Consider the following 19,885-nt stretch of genomic DNA (forward strand, 5'->3'; position numbering starts at 1 on the left):
CCCTGGAGGTGATCTTCTTAATAGCATAACAATACATATATTTTACTATGCAACAGCAGGTCCATACAATTTGCTGACATTTGAGTTTCTTTGTTTTTAGACACTGGGAATTCTGTTTAAGAAAACATTGACTTTGTTTTTTTTTTTTAATTAATGTGTTATTAATAGCTTGTTTTTGGAGCAGCTAGTTAGAGAGCTAGGCCTGAAGTCAGGAAGACCTAAGTTTAAATGTGGCCTCAGACACTTACTATCTATGTGACCCTGGGCAAGTCACTTAACCCTGTTTGCCTCAGTTTCCTCATCTGTAAAATAAGCTGGAGAAGAAAATGGCAAATCACTCCAGTATCTGTGCCAAGAAAACCCCAAATGGGGTCACAAAGAGTCAGACAGGACTGAAACAACTGAACAACAACATCTTAAGTTGAGAACCTAAGTATAAATCAAAAAACGAACACTCATTACATAAATATCTATTGTAAACCAGGTAACAATAAGTGATAAGCACAGGAGTACAAAGGCAAAAAAGTGAAATAATTTCCACTCTCAATAGAAAGACTTTACTATGTGCAATGAAAGGGAAAGAAATCACAAATATTATCACAGAATGATATTTTGCATTCCTTATTGACCCAATAGGCAAGAGTATAATAATGTACTTACAGGAAGGAGCATGCAAAGTTCTTGTTTATTTGATGTTTATGGGAAATTTCACGGTGGGAAAAAGAGAAAATTCTGAGTTCTTACCTGTATATTGATGATGTGCTCTGAACAAGTCTGTGCATGATATACCACCATGTTTTTCTTAACGTATCTTTCATTGTTTTCTTTAAATAATCCCCTAGAAGTTATTCTAGAGGAAACTCGATCAGCATCAAGTGTTATGTTGTAGATAATATCTGTTTAGGAAGGAACAAAATGAGCATTTCTTAAATGTCTATGATGCCAGCACTATGCTAAGCGCTTTGCAAATATTACCTCGTTTAATTCTCACAACAACCCTGGGAGGTAGATACTATTATTATACCCATTTTGCAATTGAGGAAACTGAGGCAGATAGAACATTTCTGAAACCAGAAAGCAACTTGCCCAGAGTCACACAGCTACTAAGAGTCTGAGGCTGGTCTTGAACTGGAGTCTTCCTGACTCCAGGCCCAGCAGTCTGTACACTATACCACCTAGCTCACACAAACAAGAAGAAAGAACACCAAATATGTTCCTAATTACAAAATTAATCTGCGAAAAGACCATAAGAGGTGTGTTTGTCTCATAAGGCAAGATGGCAAAGATACAAAGTATAATAAGAAAAGGGAGTGGCATCTAGTCCCAACAAAACTTTCCCAAATAGAAGTGAATGAAACGTGTTAATGAAAAGACCTCTCAGGCTCTGATCTCTCGCTTGGACCAGCTAGGCTACCATTTTTCCTCTCTCTCTGCCATGTCTCAGATTGTTTCACATATCATATAAAAATGATAATTGGTCAGTATACCTATGCCTCATACTTTTTAGAGTGCATTTTTAGAGTATAATGTGGTAAAAAGAAATATTAGCTATTTAGTCAATAAATAGTGTCTGAATCCTGGTTCTGCCAATTATAAGTTAGGTGAACTAATCTAGCAAGTTACTTTGTTGAGCTTCAGTTTCCTCATCTGCAAAACGGGATAAGACAAGACTCCTCAAGCCGGTTTACTGCAATGATTAAATGAGATCATGTATGTAAAAGGTTTTGAAACCAGAAAGTGCTAAATAAACCTGTTGTCATGTTATTAGATTCTTACAACAATGTATTGTAAGGGGTATATTGGCAGGGAAGGAATTATTTTATATGAATAGTACATTCTGTTTACATGCTATTCAAATAATTTTAAAAGAAAAACAGGATCAGGTAGAAAACAAAGAGCCAAATACAGGCAGAGAAGCAGATGCCATCAACTCTTCTTTCCCAGGTTGGCTTGTTCAGTCCCTTTACTGACCTTTGATTCCCTTCCCACACCTGATTTCAGTGTAATTGGAAAAAGTTAACCATAATTTAAAAATTAAAGCATCCTTAACCCTGATCTGGGGAAGTCAGGTGGTACCGTGGATAGAGTGCCAGGAAGATTCATCTTCTCAAATTCAAATCTGGTCTCAGACACTCGCTAGCTGTGTGACCCTGGGCAAGTCACTTAACTCTGTTAGCCTTAGTTTCCTCATCTATAAAATGAGCTGGAGAAGGAAATGGTAAACCACTCTAGTATCTTTGCCAAGAAAACTCCAAATGAGGTCACAACTGTTGGACACCACTGAAAAAACAAACCCTGATCTAGGACAGGGAAGATGAAAGAGGATATTAGGGGATTAAGAATTGACATAAACAGTTCAATTTCTTTGAAAAGTAAAACTACAGTAGTTAATTAAGACCTTCTGTCATTTTGTGTCCAAAATGTAGAGAAAAACTCTGGCCATCTCTCCATGGAAAATACATGTTATTAATAGCACTATCTACTCCTTCCAAGATTCTCATCTCTTTTATTTTAGCACTTTCTGTATTTTTGAACCCGAGTGTGCTAAACTACTGAAAACAGTAGTTCTTCAAGGACACCAATAGCCTTGTCAATGTTGTCTTTAGTCTCAGGAGAGGTGACTATTTATTGGTTTTTTGCTTTGTTTTGTTTTGAGCTTAAACAACAAGGTCACATAGGAATATATATCTAGGACCAGAAAGGACCTCAGAGGCATCTAGTCCATCCCCTTTGTTTTATAGGCAAAGAAACTGCAGCCTTGGAATTTTAAGTGATTTGTCAAAATTATGATAGACATCCAATGACAGAAATAATAGTGAAAATGTTTTCAAAATTAGTTATTCCAGTGGTTTGAAAATGAGACTCACATCTCATGCAAATGGAACCTTGTGTACCACAGAGTATTGTAAATTAATATGGTATAAAATAATACAGTTAATTAACAACTGATCATCACTGACCTGTCTGTGCCCAGACAATGGCCTGAGAGGTAAAAAGGACAGATACTAAATAAAAACAACTCGGGAAACCTCCAAACTAACTTTCTGCCATTAAGGTTCTTCTCCGAAGAACCTTAATGGCAGAAAGTTAGTTTGGAGTACATTTAGGGCAAGAGGGATGAATTCCATTTGAAAAGCAGAAGATATATGAGATGAGATGTTTCCAGGGCAGAACTCTGACCAGACAGTGAGCCATTGTTTGCCAATGAATATATTTTTCCACTGAATCATTTAAGCAGACTGATCTATTAAGAATCATAAGGCAATGATTTTGGGACTGAAGTACCTTTATGATTCTTGTGCACTGTAAAGGCAAGTCTGTGAAATGTACTAAAAGTTGGGATGATCTTTGAAAAAACTAAAGAATTCTAGACAAGTGTGGAAAGTTAAAAAATAGGGAAAGCACACAGTTATGAGGTTAGTGCCTGACTTTGGAGTTCTAATTGCTGTATTTTTGATAAGAACTTAGGTAAGAAGTCAACATATCCAGAGCAGTTTCTTTCTTTATAAGAATACATTCTGACTCTACCTAAATGATTTTCCTAAAATATATATATGTGTATATATATATATATGCATATATATGCATATATACATATATATATATATGACTATGGCCTCTACTATTCAACAAATTTCAATGGCTCCCTAAAGTCCTCTGTTTTGTATTTAAATTTCTTCACACCCAGGTCACATCCTGCCTCTCCAGCTATATTACACATTAGTCCCCTCTGCACACACTATGATACTGTCAGTCTAGTCTTCTTACTGTTCCAAGTACTTAACATAAGATTTCCTATCTACCAATCTTTGTACTACCTGTCCCCCATACCCAGAATTCACTATATCCTTACCTCTCTCTACCTCTTGAAACCACTGATTTTCTTCAAGACTCAGTACAAGTGCCATCCCTTACATGAAGCCTTTCTTTATAATTCCACTTACTAGCCTCTCCTCACAGCTTGCAAAGTGACCTTGTATCTGGTTTGTGTAGACCTGTACTACACGGTGCAGTAGAGAGAGTGCTGGGCCTAGAATCAGGAAGAACTGAATTCAAATCTGGTCTTAGATGCTAGGCAAATCACTTAACCCTGTTTACCTCAGTTTCTTCATCTGTAAAATAAGCTGGAGAAGGAAATGACAAACCACTCCAGTATCTTTGCCAAGAAAACCCCAAATGGGGTCATGAAGAGTCAGACATGACTGAAACGACTGAACAACAGCATATTCCATATCTCAAATTAAAATTGCCTTGTGTTCCCATTGAAAGTACAATTTCTGGCACAAAGAAGGCACTTAAAAATAATTGATTGACTGAGTGACCAAAAGTACTTTAGAATATTAAAACTTAGTAGGAAAAGTGAGTAAACTAGTCCCACAAACAGAATGGTCCTATAGTCCTAGCATACTATACAGAATAAAACATTTTACAAATACTATCAGCAGCATTAAAACTGATTGAAAAGTCATTTAATAAATTTGTTGCACCCTTTGTCACATAAGCAGGAGTTAGTAAATAAAAACCAAGACTCAATTCCAACCTTTTACTGTGTAATACTAATACAATAAGGCAATCTTATAAATAATAAAATAATTTCGAGCGCTCTAATCAAATCGTCTGTCCAATTCACCACCGACCTGAAGCAACTTGTATCTTTTCTGAAAGGGTCAGAAATGAGTGAGAGAGAGAGAGAGTGTGTGTGTGTGCGTGCGTGTGTGTGTGTGTGTGTGTGTGTGTGTGCATGACTTTGCACGTGTGCATGTGTGTTTCTGTGGTCCAACAAGCGTGGGTAGGCAGTATAGCACTTCAAGTGAGGACAAGTCTCCCTAATACCAGCCTTGCTGCCCCATGACAAATAAATCATTCTCATTCCTGCCTTTACAGAAACTATTTTCCCCACATAGAATCAATCAATTAATAATGTTTAAGTATACACACTATGTGCTCCACTCTGTAGCAGATATAGGAGCCACAGACAGATGGCCCTTGCCATCACAGAGATTAAGAATTATGTTGAGAACACAAGCCTACCTCATGTGAAACAGCAAGAAACCAAAAAACCAAATACCACACAATATTAGTAAAGTGCCCAACTGAATGGTATAACCTACAAATGCTACAGACATTCAGAGAAGAGGAAAATCAATGAAGGTTAAAGTTACGGGTGAATTTTTTACAAAGACTGTGAGGCTTAAGATAGGCCACGTTGTAGGACCACAAGATTTTAGAGCAGAAAGGGATGTTAAGAATCAATCAATCAATAAGCATTTATGTGCTTACCAAGGGCCAGGCACTACACTAGGAACTGGGGATACAAAAATAAAAGAGTAACATTCCCTGCCCTCAGGGAGTTTACATTCTATCAGAGTAAGCAATATGTTCAAATACGAGTTCAAATATGAAATCGATACAACGTGATTTTGAGGGCAGGGGGCTAGCAACGTGAGTGGATTAGCAGCTTCATGCAGAAAGTGGTGCTTGAGCTGAGACTTCTAAATCCAGTCCCTTCATTGTGCAGATGGGAAAACTACAATTCCAACAAAGGGAAATGATATGACCTTGGGGTCGTAGTCAGTGACAGAACTGAGGCTCAAACTCCGCTCTGCTGACCCTTAATCCAATGTTCTTTCCATTACATCATGATTCCTCTCCTCGAAGCACGGGGAGGCCTAGAGTCGGTAGAAGAAGGGTGAACATCCCCACTGGAATGTGGCTGGGATGCATTCCTTCTACTGCCCCCTCAACACGAGTCTTGTGCATGACAGCATGTTAAACTACTCTAGCTGAGCTAGGGATCTCTCTCTTTTCAGTATTCTTATAACCCTTTTAGTCTATACAAAGCAATTTAGCACAATTTTATTCCATTCTGGTCTGGACCTGTGATTTCTTTGATGTTGGTAATTCTCAGTGAGGAGACTCCCTCTACCTATACAGACTGGTATCTTTTCTGCAAGTCTTAAAGAGTTACCTCAGGCATTGAAAGGTTAGGGACTAGATCAGAGCCACAAAACAGCAAGGGTACATGGGTGCCAGTAGATACTGCCTTTCACTAGCTGAGTGTTAGAATTTCAGTGTGAACATTTACAATCTTGGAAATCAACAAATGCCATAATCATGGCTTGATTTATGATTTTGTTAGTTGTCTGGACATAAGAAAATAATGGGGAAAATTTTTAATAATGTAGATTAAGCTTAAAAGCATGCCATGCTATTTTCAGAAAGCTGGCTGTTAAACATTTCCCAGCATATCTCCAAATAGTAGGTACATAGCAGAGGAAAGATTTAAACCAGGCCACTTCTGCATGTACTATGTTACACTGCCTCTCTATCTTATATATTGACACAAATTTAGAGAATCCACCCCAAATGTGCACGAGAACCATTTGTGTCCAAACTGTGGTGCAACATTTCGAGTTCGTATTGGTCTGATCACCAGTTGGACAATTTGAAACCTGACTCTGGCATAGTGATGTCACTTTGGTCCTCTTTGAGAATGAAGGACAACAATTAACCATATATTGACTTTATACACCGAAAGTTATTCTAATTGTTTCATCTGTATTAGTTCAAGGAGGGGAGTACTAGGTTTATAATTCTCTTTTTTCCTCTCTTCCCCTAGCACCTATTATTACTAGGAACTCAATATTCATCTACCCCTTCAGACATTAAGTATCACCTATATGCAAGACAGAGAGAACATGTCATAGTGGACAAAATGCTGGGCTTGGAATCAGGAAGACCTGTATTCAAATGCTCTCTCTTCACCTCCCACTAGCTGTATAACCCTGGACAAGTCAAACAACCTCTACATGCCTCAGGCAACTCTCTAGGATTTAGTAAATAAATCACAGACAGATTGCTATCTATATGGGAGGTGGGCATTGGGTAGAAATTCACCTCATCCACCTATGATGTATGTGTTAGGCACAATGCTAAATGCTGTAGTAGAGTAGTAGAAAGATAAATAAAAAACTGTCCCTTCTCTCAAGGAGGTTATAATCTAGTCTCAAGTCAGTAAGATACTTGTCTCTTTGAGGGCAGGTAAGATTTCATTTTTGTCATTCTATCCCTAGCACAATCCAATACCTGACACACATTAGGAACTTAATACATTTTTAGTGATTGATTCATTGATTAGCTGAAGCCTCAGCTGCCCTGTCCAGGTCTAACGTTTCGGGGGAAAGTTGTATGTTTAGTCTAATCACAGCGCCTATAACCAGGGATAGGTTTGTGATGTGATAGTGTCTGTGGAGAGAATGACAACTTTCACCTCAAAGGCATTCATTACCTCATTGAACTTGGGGAAAGCTGGTCCCAAGCTGCCCTTGTCTGACTAGCCTCTATCTTTCAGGCACTACAAGTGTTGGAAAGATGAATGCAACAGCACCCAGGTCTTTTTCTTTTGGTCTTTAATCCAAAAATATTACTGAATTATTGTTAATAGATTTATGCAAATATATTTTGAAAAAGATAATTTGGAATCTGCTTACCCACTTGACTGTTTTGTGTGATAGGTCTGAATTTTGCACTGAAGCACAATCTGAGGGTTATTTCAGCATTCTTGTTTAACAAACTGATCTTTTCAGGGGTAAATGAAGCTTCTATGGAGACATCAGCAATACTCTGTGACCTGAAATATATAAACAAACCTGGATTGATGTTATTACTGACAAAGCAGAAAGAACACCAGACTTGGAAGTCAGACAACCTAGGTTCAAGCTCTGGTACTGTCACTCACAAGCCAGGTGCCTTGGGCAAGTCACTACATCTCTGAGCCTCAGTTTCCTCATTAACAAAATGGGCATGCATAGTGACAATGATAAGAGAGATTGGAACCTGGGGCTCCCAAGTTCTTTGTAATCTGCCATAACATACCCTACATTTTCATTTGCAATACATGGCACAGGAAACCTACCGCATAAAATGCACAAAATGCCACAGATTAGGTGGCATGGCTGTTGTGTGTACATCTGTGCACGTAAACCAGATAATCCCATGTACCAAAGTGACTGCTCTTTGGTTGGTACTATAAAGTACTATGGCACTACTATGAAGTAATGTCATCCATTCCTACCAATTTAATTATCCAAATGATAGTCCGTTTCAATCTATCACCTGAGGAGTCACCACACATATTTCTACTGTATTGTCAGAGGCCAAAAAATTTTAGGAGCTCCTATTTTTGAATGAATGGCTGTCAATGAAGCATCATGGTATGGGGACAGGGAGCCTGGGTTGGGGTAGAGAGGAATCCTATAAAAATATCAGCCTTGGAATAAGGAGACCAGGGTTGAAGTCCCAGCTCTGTCTCTTACTAGCTGTGTGACAGTGGGCAACCCTTTCACCTCTGGGCTTCACCTCAACTTCTACATCTGTAAAACTGAAGTGTCAAGCTCTCATCTCAAATATTCTATGATCAAGGGCCAGTTTGTGAGTCATGCCAGAAAGGCAGACACAACCCATTTTTGATTTAAAAAAATGTTATCACTCAGTTTAATCACATCCCAGGCATGAGAATTAGGTAAGAAAAACTCTTGGCTGTTTACAAAAGTCAACCATGAAGGCTAAATGCTGACCACTGGGAACATCCAAATGGATGAACCTCAGGCACTGAAAGCCATTCCAAAGAGGATCTCAGAAATATTCTTGAGCAACAAAATATGTTCTTAGCATTTGCTTGACTGTAAAGGCACTGGTGTGTTGTTTAAAAATAAAACAAAAGAAAACACTGATTTTTATGTACCTGCAATCTTTCAAAAGAATGTGATACCTTTTCAGCAATGTAGCCTACCAAACTGTCTCTATTTTAAAAGTCACTAAATGTTCTCCAAGAATAATTTCCATAAAAAGATGAATTTGATACTGTAATTTTCAAAACCCATTTAATTCTCTCAAACCTGAAGTAAAATAGCATTAGTAATGTCAAGCACTGAGACTAATGTTATATACGGAACCAGTGGAATAACATTTTCCAGCATTTAAGCTTCTTGGACCCAAGTCATCATTTACAATGTATTTTTCAACTGTGACAAATAGAAAGACTGAGCCAGATTCTCCTCAGGACTGTTTCTTCCGGCTCTCTGCTTCAATCTGACTTCATTTATTCCCTCACTCGCCTTATGGGGACAATCTAGTCCAGTGTGTATTTCTGGCTTCTGAATCATATGGCCCTTGAATTCCTCCTATTGTTCTCCAGCCCCACAATTGCTACAGAGGCCAGTTTCAAGGTCAAGCCAAATGAAATAAAAGTCATTTGTACATAAAAACTGAAAACAAGAATACCCCCATCATTCCACTGGAAGATAAAATCTGCTCATACTATTCAGATTTTCCATATTCTCAATGTAAAACCTCTTCTTGCATGGTACAATGGAAAGAGTATTGGATTTGCATTCAAATCTTGGCCCTGCCAGGTACCAGCTCATCACTGAAGGCTCAGTTTCTTCATCTGTAAAATGAAGATAACAGTGCTGGCACTACCAACCTCACAAGGCTATTTATAATAATAAAAATAGGTAGTATTTATAAAGCACATTTAGTTTGGGAAAAGTGCTTTACAAATGTTATCCGTTTGATCCTCACAACAACCCTGAAAGGTAAGTGTTATTGTTATTCTCATTTTAGAAATAATGAAACTGAGTCTGAGAGGTTGTTACTAGGTCACAAAGCCAGTAAGTGTCAGGCAGAATTTGAACTCATCTTCTTGACTCTAGTCACATACTTGTACTGTCCACTTTGCCACTAGATGCTTCGTAAAGTCATATACTGCTGTATGATTGTAAGCCATTATGGTTAATAAGGAAACTTGCATTCAGTGAACTGGAAGATAAGGAAACACTTAGAGGTAACTTGGACTAATGTTGAGAACCAAGCTCTACATAATAGTCCAGTTTTAACACTTGTGATTCAACATACACTTAGCTCTTCAATGCAGAGGACTCACACTTCTCAAGCCTGTTTTTACTCACCAAGAAATAACAAAATGCAAGCTCTGATGTTTATACCATGGTTCCTATATTTTACTATTGCCACCTTGCAAATGTGAGGTCTATCCCACATCAAGTTGTCTTATCTTGCATAAACTTCTGAAACCAAAACTCTACCACAATATCCCTTACTATAATTAAGCTGTCCCTAAGCATTTATTAAGATAGGAACTAGACCTCTATTTCCACTGGTGTAGGGATCGCCATAAGGTAACTCTCTTTACCAAGGTGGGTCAGCACCTTCTCTGCAATTTACAGACTTACAGAGCACCAAGAGGATTAATAATTTGCTCAGGGTCACACAGTATGTATCAGAGGTGTTATCTGAATCCAGGTAATCCTGAGGCCAGTCCTCCATACATTACATTAGAGATACAAAGACAAAAATAAAGCAGTACCCACCCTCAAGATGTTTATATTTTATCTGCTTGTTAAAAAATATTTTCACCTGGGGGAAAGGGAAAAAGGGAAAAGTCCCTGGTCCAATGGAAGCTAAAAATTTTCACTGACTCACCAGAGTTGAACCACTTTTCCAAAGGCACCAATGGATATGTCAGTGATTGAATCTCCATTCAGATCTTCATAGCCATCTAATGCTCTCCCAAAATACTGGAGCCGATTCCTAAAGGCAGGATCTGACCCTAATATTTTCTGGAAATAAGCATATTTGATAATTAGAAGATGATATTTGTAAAGTGCTTTGTACACCTTAAAGCATTATAAATGCTAGTTATTATTATATTTGCATTCTGTGGAAACCAGCTGCTACTGTCACAGAGAAGAGATAGCTTCCATCCTTCCCACCTCTTGACAGAAAGAAGTGATGGACACAAGATACAGAATAAGACATGTAGTTTTGTACAGTGACAATATGAGTATTTGTTTTGCTTAATTGTTCATGTTTATTACAAGGGCTATGTTTTGCTTTATTTTTTCCACATTGGAAGTAGGTGTGTGGGAAGACGGGGGGGATAATGAAAGAAAGAAAAAGCAGAAAAGAGAGGAAGAAAGGAAGGAGGAAAGGAGGGAGGAAGGGAAGGTAAGGAAGGAAAGGAGAGAGAAGGAAGAGGGGAGAAGGAAGGGAAGGAGAAAGAAAGAAAGAGAAAGGAGAGGAGAGGAAAGAAAACAACTAGCTTTCCACTAAAGAATCAATGTGCATGTTAACATTAACTCATAAATTTAAAATATACAGGGATGTCATCATGGCAAGATTTACCTGAGAGTATTTTGTTCGTATAGTCCCCTGATGTCCATTGTAAATGTAAACAGCTCCACAGTTCTCATTTTCAAGAGGTGAGCCCACTACAACATCATTAAAACCATCCAAATTAATGTCTGATAGAGCGGCAATTGCTGAGCCAAACCGGGCATTTTCTAAACCTAGAGGGCCTTCAAGGAATCGATGCTGATTCAAAATTCCCTTTTGGGAAGAGGAAAGGATAATTGATTAAAATAAATCATGCTTGCTATGCATTAGGAATCTATCCATAATGACTTCCAAACCAAGTTCCAATACATAAAATTTTAAAACATCATTAAAATTTTAGTGGCAAAAAATATACTCTGAGTACCAGAATTTCCTTCAAGTAAAGATACAACTCAGTTACATGTTCATAAACTAAACCTTGTTTTCTTTATTTTAGCCTATTAGACAACTTAGCATTGAACATTTACAGCTCCTGGGAAGTTATTACATGTCCTTTAAAAACATCAAGATGAGGACGACTGTTGTCCAGCTTTTTCAGCAAATTTAACATTATGCATCTTCCATAGAGCACAGACTCTTTGGCAGCCCCTCTGTAGTACCCTGCCTCCGGGTATTGACTCAGTAGGCACTTGTGTTCCTTTTTTATACCTTTTTTATGCCTTGAATCATATTTGCTGTTGTTTAGTAATTTTCAGTCATGTCCAACAACCTTATTTGCTTTTTTCTTAGCAAAGATACTAGAGTGGTTTGCCATTTTCTTTTCATTTTACAGATGAGGAAACTGAGGCAAACAGGAGTAAGTGACTTGTCCAGGGTCATACAATCAGTAAGTATCTGAGGTTAGATTTGATCTTGGGAAGATGAGTCTTCTTTCTGATTCCATGACCAGTGCTCTATCCATTGTGCCACACAGCTGCCCACTGAACTGCATTATTTTGTAATAAAACTTAAGTTCAGTTAAGTGTTCTGACTTACAGAACTGGGAAATAACAAGTCGGGCAGGTTAAGATATTGACCACGTGAGTTAATTTTTTCCCTCTTCAATAGACCAGAGGACATTTCTGAAAACTACAGCCATCTCTCCAGTATTATTTCTTTTTGGATTACAGAATAACCCTGTCCAAAATCTCCTATAGGCAAGAATCTTAAGATTTTACAGATTCTTTAGCTTTTGGGGCTGCTTTTGGGTTTTGAAGAATTTGCTGTGATCCAGTGGTGTTCAAAAAGTTCCTTTGGTAATAGACATTGGAAAAGATTATGCTTCAAAACCTTAGAAATGAGATCCTTAGCCTCTTCTGCTATCAATTCCGAGAATTTATATTTGAAGTGTTTTTGGCTATAAGAAGAGTCAAGAAGACCTGTCATCTCTCACCTCAGACACACATCTGGCTATGTCTCCATGGCAAGTTATTTAAGCTCTCAGTGCTCTGGCTAACTCTGCAAAGCTGGAAGCTGCAGAGAAGGTGATGACCTGAATTGGTAGAGATGGTTTGCTCATCTGGAAATTCCCTATACCAGTGAAACCACATATGTAGTCCTTATCCCCATCCATGACCTATTACACTAAACAAATATATTACATAATTAGAGCTGGTGAGGAGCCAACTCTATCCAACATAGTGGATAGAGCTCTGGGCCTGGAATCAGGAAGACCTGGCCTCAGATAATTACTAGCTATGTGACCCTGAGCAAGTCACTTAATCCTGTTTGCCCCAGTTTCCTCATCTGTCAAATGAGCTGGAGAAGGAAATGGCTAATCACTCCAATACTTCTGCCAAGAAAACCCCAAATGGGGTCATGAAGAATCAGATGTGATGAGATGACTGAACAATAAAAGAGTCGGTGAAGAAAAAAAAAGTTTTTCTTTTGCCCTCATTTCAATTTTATAACCATGGAGTTTCAGTGCAATCTTTTTCTGTCCTGAATTACAGCTTCTGCTAATTTCAAGGCTAAACATTTCAAACTCAAAGCTAATTAAATACCTACTATGTGCAAAGCACTATGGTAGGTACTAGGGATACAGAGACTAAAATGAGAGTATCTGCTTATATTCAAGGATCTAATGTTCTACTGGAGGATTTGATATATGTGTATAAGGATGGGGGCCAATTCAGTCAAATCAATTACCCACCCCACTTAAGGTAAAGATAATATCTTACTTCCTGACCCCTTTGTCAGGAAATTACAATGAATCAATCAGTGATGTGAACTTGGTGAAAACAGGGCCCAGGCACTTTTATCGAAAGTCAATCAATCAAAGGCATAACAATTGTAATGCAATAGGATGTCTGCTCAGATTGATTGAGGAACTTAGTCATGCCTTACAGGGCTTATATAAAGAAACACTTTGTTAGTTTTAAATCTAGTTTTTTTTTTAGTGAGTAAAAATCATGAGAAAGCAGTTCCAGCCAAGTTCCTAAAAAGGAATCACTTGGGGAGGGGAAAAGGGAGAAAAGCATTGGCCATGGTCTTCTCCTTCCCCTACCTCAACCACAGGAAGACCGTGTGAACTTCACAAGGGCAGAGGATTTGGGATTTCCCTTTAACCTCTCAGTGCCCCAGAACAGTTAGTGCATGGTCGATCTCAGGATCTAAGATCAGATTAGATACATCTCAGGCAGGTAGCTTAAAACCCAGAAAAGTTCCACTGTACCTAAGGGGGCATGTTGAGGAATCTGGACAAAAGGACTTTGAAGAGTACTGAGTTTTGTCATATGTGCTCTCTAAGCCTGAGTTCACTTTCCCCTGGACTTTGTATATGTTGTTGTGAGAGTGTCATAGACTTTTGAGGCTATGTTTTATACCAAGTCTTCTTATTATATACTACTTAATAAACACATTTTTGCTGTTTAGTCATCTTTCAGTCATGTCTGACTCTTTGTGACCCCTTTTGGGGGTTTTCTTGTCAAAGATCCTGGAGTGTTTACCATTTCCTTCTCCTGCTCATTTCACAGATGAGCAAACAGGGTTAAGGGACTTGTCCAGCCTCACACAGCTAGTAAGTGTCTGAGGCCAAATTTGAACTTAGGAAGATGAGTCTTCCTGACTCCAGGCCTGGCAATGTATCCACTGTACCACCTAACTGCCCCAGTAAATACACGTAACTAAAAGCTAATTAAGCCTGGCTGACTACATTATATCAAATATTAATCATGGGAGAAAATACATGATTCCTGGTTTATGATCTACAGAATTAAAAAGATCTCAACTACTCAGGCATTAGCCTCTATTTGCCTACCCCTTGGGGACTCAAACTATCAGTGTGAGTTGGGATTGGGAGATTAGCCCTAGAACATGTGCTACATATGAATATTAAAAAAAATACATGGTAACTTGCAAAAGGAGAGAACACTAACAATTAGAGGAAATCCAGAAATGTTTCTCATAAGAGGTGGCACCTGAGCTAAACCTTCAAGGAAGTTAAAGATTCTAAGAGATGGAGTTGAAGAGGAATGACATTCCAAGTGTGATGAGACAGATGAGTGACAGCAGAGATGGCCAACAGAATGGAACTGTATCAGCTGGCAGATCAATGCTACTGGAGAGTAGGTTTTGAGGAGGGACTCTTAATGAGTGTAGAAGGGTAGGTTGGAGTCAGATTGTGGAGTGGAGTGCTTTAAACATTTGTATGAAGATTTGTATTTTATCCTTAAGATAAACAGGATGAACTCGTGGTGAAGGTCTCTTAAAATCTTTAAGAATTTAAAGTAAATAGAACATATTAATTTAGACTTTCATTTTAAAAGTCAAACAGCAGCACAAATTTTGGCATATAATGGAATATATTGGAATATAATGGAATATTTGGAATATATTGATATCTATTGGATGGAATATAATAAAATAATATTTTATCATAAGAAAAGACAGTTATAAAGAGCATAGTAAAAATAAAGATGGGAAGATTTGTATGTAAGAGCTAAGTAAGAAAACCAGGAGGACAATATACTTAGTGGCTATAATCACATATGTCAAAGCAACACCAAAAAGCAGCTGAACTCAGATTAATTAAAATGGCAGATCTGGATCACAGACAAATACTTACCCCTTTTATCCTCTTAGTAGAGAAGTGAGGGACTCCAGGTGTGGAATTCATGTACCTGTCACATGTATATGTATGTATGTGTGTGTGTGTGTGTGTGTGTGTGTGTGGAGTGAGGTTGTTGATTAATTTTACTTAACTATTAATCTTCATTACGAGGGAGGTTTCAATGGGGTTGGGGAAATATATGGAGAAATAAATGTGGTGTAAAAAACAAAAAGCATTAATAAAACTTTTTTTTAAAGTGAAACACATATAGAGAAGCATAAAGTTGCCAATTTCTGCCAATTAGATTGTATCATCTTTAAAAGTATAACTGGTTCTTATTTCATCTTTGCAAACCCGAGTGCCTAGCACTTTCTTTCTTTCTCTTTTTTTTAATGTTCCAAACCTGTGATTTCATTAGTGTGTGCATTTGTGGAGGGCAGGGCAGGGGACAGGGTATAGGGAGGAGGAGGAGAGGAGCAGGTGGAATAGAGGGGGCTTCTCATATGGAAATTCCCTCCAAATGCAGAACAGCATTTTCTCTGTGTTTTACAGTCCTGAAGAACTGCCTTGGGCACTGAGAAGTTAAGAAACATTATCCAGTGGTTGCACATGCAGTGTATGTCAGAAGCAGGATTTGTATCCAGCTCTCCCTGACTCCAAGACTAGACTTTTACTCACTATACCTTGCTGATTTTCATAAACATAGGCATTTGTTTGTTGAATTAAACTGCCCAGAGAGAGGAATATCTTATAAAAGACATTGTTTGTCTTCTTATTTTGTGACAAGATTGAAAAATGGTTCAAGACTTCATACCAGAGAAAACAAAAAAAACAACAAAAAAAACCCCTCTCTCCTTACCCTTAATGTTTGGCTAGATTGATCTCTCTCTCTCACTCTCTCTCCCTCTTTCCCTCCCCCCCCTCCTCTGTCCCCCTGCCCTAGTCATAGAAATTAGTTCATTACTGACCTCTAGTAAAGTATCAAGTGATACTTTCTCCTCTGACATGTTGGCAAACAAGAGTATAAAGTTTTTGACACAGAATTGTACTGTCTGAAACTCTGGCATTTTTGTGAAAATTTTAAGAAGTAGATGCAGCATTTTTCTACATCTCACTTGCTATACTATTTCAGATTGGTTATAGAGTCCCCAGAGTTGTATAAATAACTTTAGTGCAAATATGAACACTTCTGTTAATCTTAGTCAATTACTTAGGGTGACATGATCAGCTATTTTTCCAGCTCTAAGAATCTAAGAGTGAAATTGGCATAAACTCACAAAAATAAACTACATTCTTCACTAAACAGATTTCAGATTCTGTTTCCACCCCACCCCCCTTTCCCTTCTATATCCAATTAATTTGCTAGGTCATCAGTGAACCTATTCTCTTTTATTTTTATTTTTTTCTTTGACTATACTTAACACTCATCTACTGCTTTAGTTCATCAGGGATCATCATATATATGCATTCACTGCATGCAGGCCTGGAATATAAAGCCCATGGTTTTTCAGGGATCTAGCACACACTACCAAATTTTATGTGGAAGGACTGGAAGTCCTATGAGCTGGACATATAACTAACTCTTACACCAAGAAATGGAATTTCCTGAAAAACTAATGCAGAATACATCTGGGTTAATATAAAAATTTCCAAAGTGCCTGATGCAACTATTCCTCACTGTAAAATGATGATAATGGGAAAGTAAGAATTAAGGAAAAGAAAATTATAGACTGCTGCTGCTGCAACACTTGCATGTAAGTGTACCCCCTTTTAGGGAAATGGCACTAAGCTAGGCACCATCCATAAAACTAAGAGCAAAATTAAGTTGTGTGAGTTTGTAAAATATATCTTCACAGCTGCATGCTATTAAGTGAATAAAACATAAGAAAAGCAATTACCACTTAGTAGTTGAAGATCTTTCCCAGAACAGATGAATTTTCTTTGAATGTTGCTATGTGGAATTAAATCTAATTATTTTTTCTATAGCCTTACCTTTGTGATAGTGAACAAGTAGACCTTTCCTTCCTCTTTCTTAAGGTCATTCATGAACATTGGTGCCCCCACCAAAAGCACATCTGTAACAGTATCTCTGTTTACATCAACAGAACACACCACACTGCCAAAGTAGGAGCCAATCTGAAATGAAACACATTGATATTAAGATTCTGACCTTCATATGCTACTTTTACTCATCTACGGATTGGGACACTTCCTCATCCTAGCACCTTTAAATTCTGGCTCTGCATGCACTATCCCTGCTAATAAGCATCAGGGTTCTGGAAAGGAGATGCCATGTCTGTAAGGTCGTCTACCATTATTTCTAGTGTGTCCAGATTTACTATGTTTCCATTCCTAGCTGGAAGCATGAATGCTTGCACTTAAATAACTCCCCACATAGAAAAGTGGAATATTTTAGGCTGGGTTTTAACAACAACCAAAAAAAAACCCTATCCTTAAAATTATAGAAGACATAGAACTTTGCAAAAAATGTTTTCATTACTTCCCTTATTTTAATCTCCTGAGATGCAATGTTGTATAGTGGTTAGAGAACTGTCTTGGAAGTCAGGAAGCTGGTTTCCAACCTCATCTAAGACATTCACTAGCTGTGTAACTGTGGGCAAGTTACGTAACCTCTGGTCTCAGTTTCCCAATCTGGAAAACGAGGAGGTTGGAATCAGTGACTCATAAGACAGTATAAAATCTATGATTCCATGACCTGGCAAAGCCCTTCCCCAACCAGGGATATGACCTTGGTAGTGTACCTGCTGCTGTCACATGGCTCGTGTGTAAACACGAGTCTGTAAAGCCAAAGCACCACAAACTTAGGTCACCAATCAAAACGATGGGACTTACCTGGTCACCTCTGTGAGACTGAATGATTGTGGCATTACCATCAGCATCAACACTATACATTACTACTTGGCCAGTATAATTTGCCCGGGGAGCACCAGCAACAAAATGGACACTGTTAGCAGTAGAAATAACTGCAACAGAATATCCTAGGAAAGAAAAAGACACAGGCAAATACTTAGTAATTCTAGCAATAAATGAGGGCATTGGACCAGAGGACCGGCCTCCAAGATCCTTTCCAGCTCTAAATATAAGATCCTATGATTAACTTTGTATATGTTTTATTGTTTTATTTACATTAATATTATTTGTTAATAAGATTAATAGTGTAATAATATTTACATTAATGTGTTTTTATTATGTGTATTTACCTATATGTGCGCATGTTGTTTGGCCATTAGGCTATATCAGGGCAGTGACCCTGATATAGAGATTTTTGTATCTCTAACAGATAGCATAATACCTAAGATATTGGAACCTACAACGAGGTTGCAGGGTGGACAGTCTTGGAACTGGAGTCAGGTAGACCTGTGTTCAAATCCTGCATCAGATACTAAGCAGCTTTTTGCCCTGGTTGGGCAAGGCACTTAACCTCTGTTTCAGTTTCTTCATCTGTCAAATGGGGATATTGATACTATCCACCTCCCAGATAAAATGCAATAATAATTGTAAAGCACTTAGAAAACATTAAAACCTTATAGAAATGCTAGCTAGTCAGAAGGAATAAGTAGATACATTTGTTGATTGCAGAATATTTTAAAAGATAATGTATGTCGAGACAATAAGAAAGCAAACCATTAGGCATCAAGTTTTGATCAATCATTTAAATTTATTTATCAAAATTGGACAATGTTTAGTTATAGCACATGGTTACCAGAAGTCTGGACTTTATTGTAGATGGAAAGTTTGCTTCTACATTTTCTAGGTCAAGTTGAAGTTCATTTATTGTCCAATTGGAAGAACTTCCTAGTGAGGACTCTATCTATGTCTAATAAACCAGACATCCAGATTTGGGCCAAATTGAACTGATTCCAACTTTTCAGTGTGCTATCCCCTAACCTGGAAAACATTCTCTCTTCTCTACAAAATTTCATGTCTCTAATCTTGGTGAAAACTGGTTCCTTTCCTGATAAACTCTACCATGTCATGTTATTTGCATGTTAATTGTAAAATATGTGCCTCCCTTCTCTGAACCTGCACTTATAGGCTTTCTATGTGTTCCTAGGCAAGTTCATTAATATGCCTTGTTTGCATAATGGATACCTTATCATTGACACACAGGTGGTTTTAAAGCAAAACTAACAAGTAATGACTTCTGGAAATTTCTTCCAGTCTTAGGAATCTATGAAATTGACTTAACATGAAGCAAAAAAAGTTAGACTGAATGGACTTAAAATGAACTTCCTCCCAAAACTGTGAGACACTAGAAAAGGTCGTTGGTGAGGGGAAGGGAAGGGTAGTAGTACAGAGAGAGAAGATTTTTGAATTCATCTGCCTAGAATGGTATCTGTACAGATAGGTTGAGTGATTTGTGCCAGGAACTCACTGTACTGAAAGTTAGGAACTCCTTAGAAACAACCTGGCATCTATTACTTTTTCAGTAAAATGAGTATGATAGAATTCCCCCAGCTGGCACTTTGACTTGAATTCCCACATGACCAAAAGTTTATGATTTTATAAAAAACAATTAAAGATGCTTAGAATTGTGTCAGATGTCTGAGAGAAAAGCAAATAGTATATGACCTCCATTCACTAAGTGACATAAATGTGTGTGTATGTGTGTGTGTATGAGAGATACAGCCAGAGAGAGAG

The 19,885-nt window shown here is 37.9% G+C and overlaps 1 protein-coding gene across 1 annotated transcript in view; it reads right to left on the minus strand.

Annotated features, from left to right (window-relative positions):
- The window catches only part of ITGA2 (integrin subunit alpha 2), a 148,489-nt gene that overhangs the window by 47,411 nt on the left and 81,193 nt on the right, over positions 1 to 19,885 (minus strand). The window contains exons 12-17 of the mRNA XM_027863389.1: positions 18,077 to 18,222; positions 17,216 to 17,359; positions 11,203 to 11,406; positions 10,501 to 10,637; positions 7,491 to 7,630; positions 745 to 896 (exon numbers count right to left, since the gene is read on the minus strand). Of these exons, the coding sequence (XP_027719190.1) occupies positions 745 to 896; positions 7,491 to 7,630; positions 10,501 to 10,637; positions 11,203 to 11,406; positions 17,216 to 17,359; positions 18,077 to 18,222 (923 nt within the window). The remainder of the gene's footprint in view (positions 1 to 744; positions 897 to 7,490; positions 7,631 to 10,500; positions 10,638 to 11,202; positions 11,407 to 17,215; positions 17,360 to 18,076; positions 18,223 to 19,885) is intronic.

The sequence above is a fragment of the Vombatus ursinus genome, unplaced genomic scaffold (assembly GCF_900497805.2).
Source record: "Vombatus ursinus unplaced genomic scaffold, bare-nosed wombat genome assembly UNPS02014772.1, whole genome shotgun sequence".
Lineage (NCBI taxonomy): Eukaryota > Metazoa > Chordata > Mammalia > Diprotodontia > Vombatidae > Vombatus > Vombatus ursinus.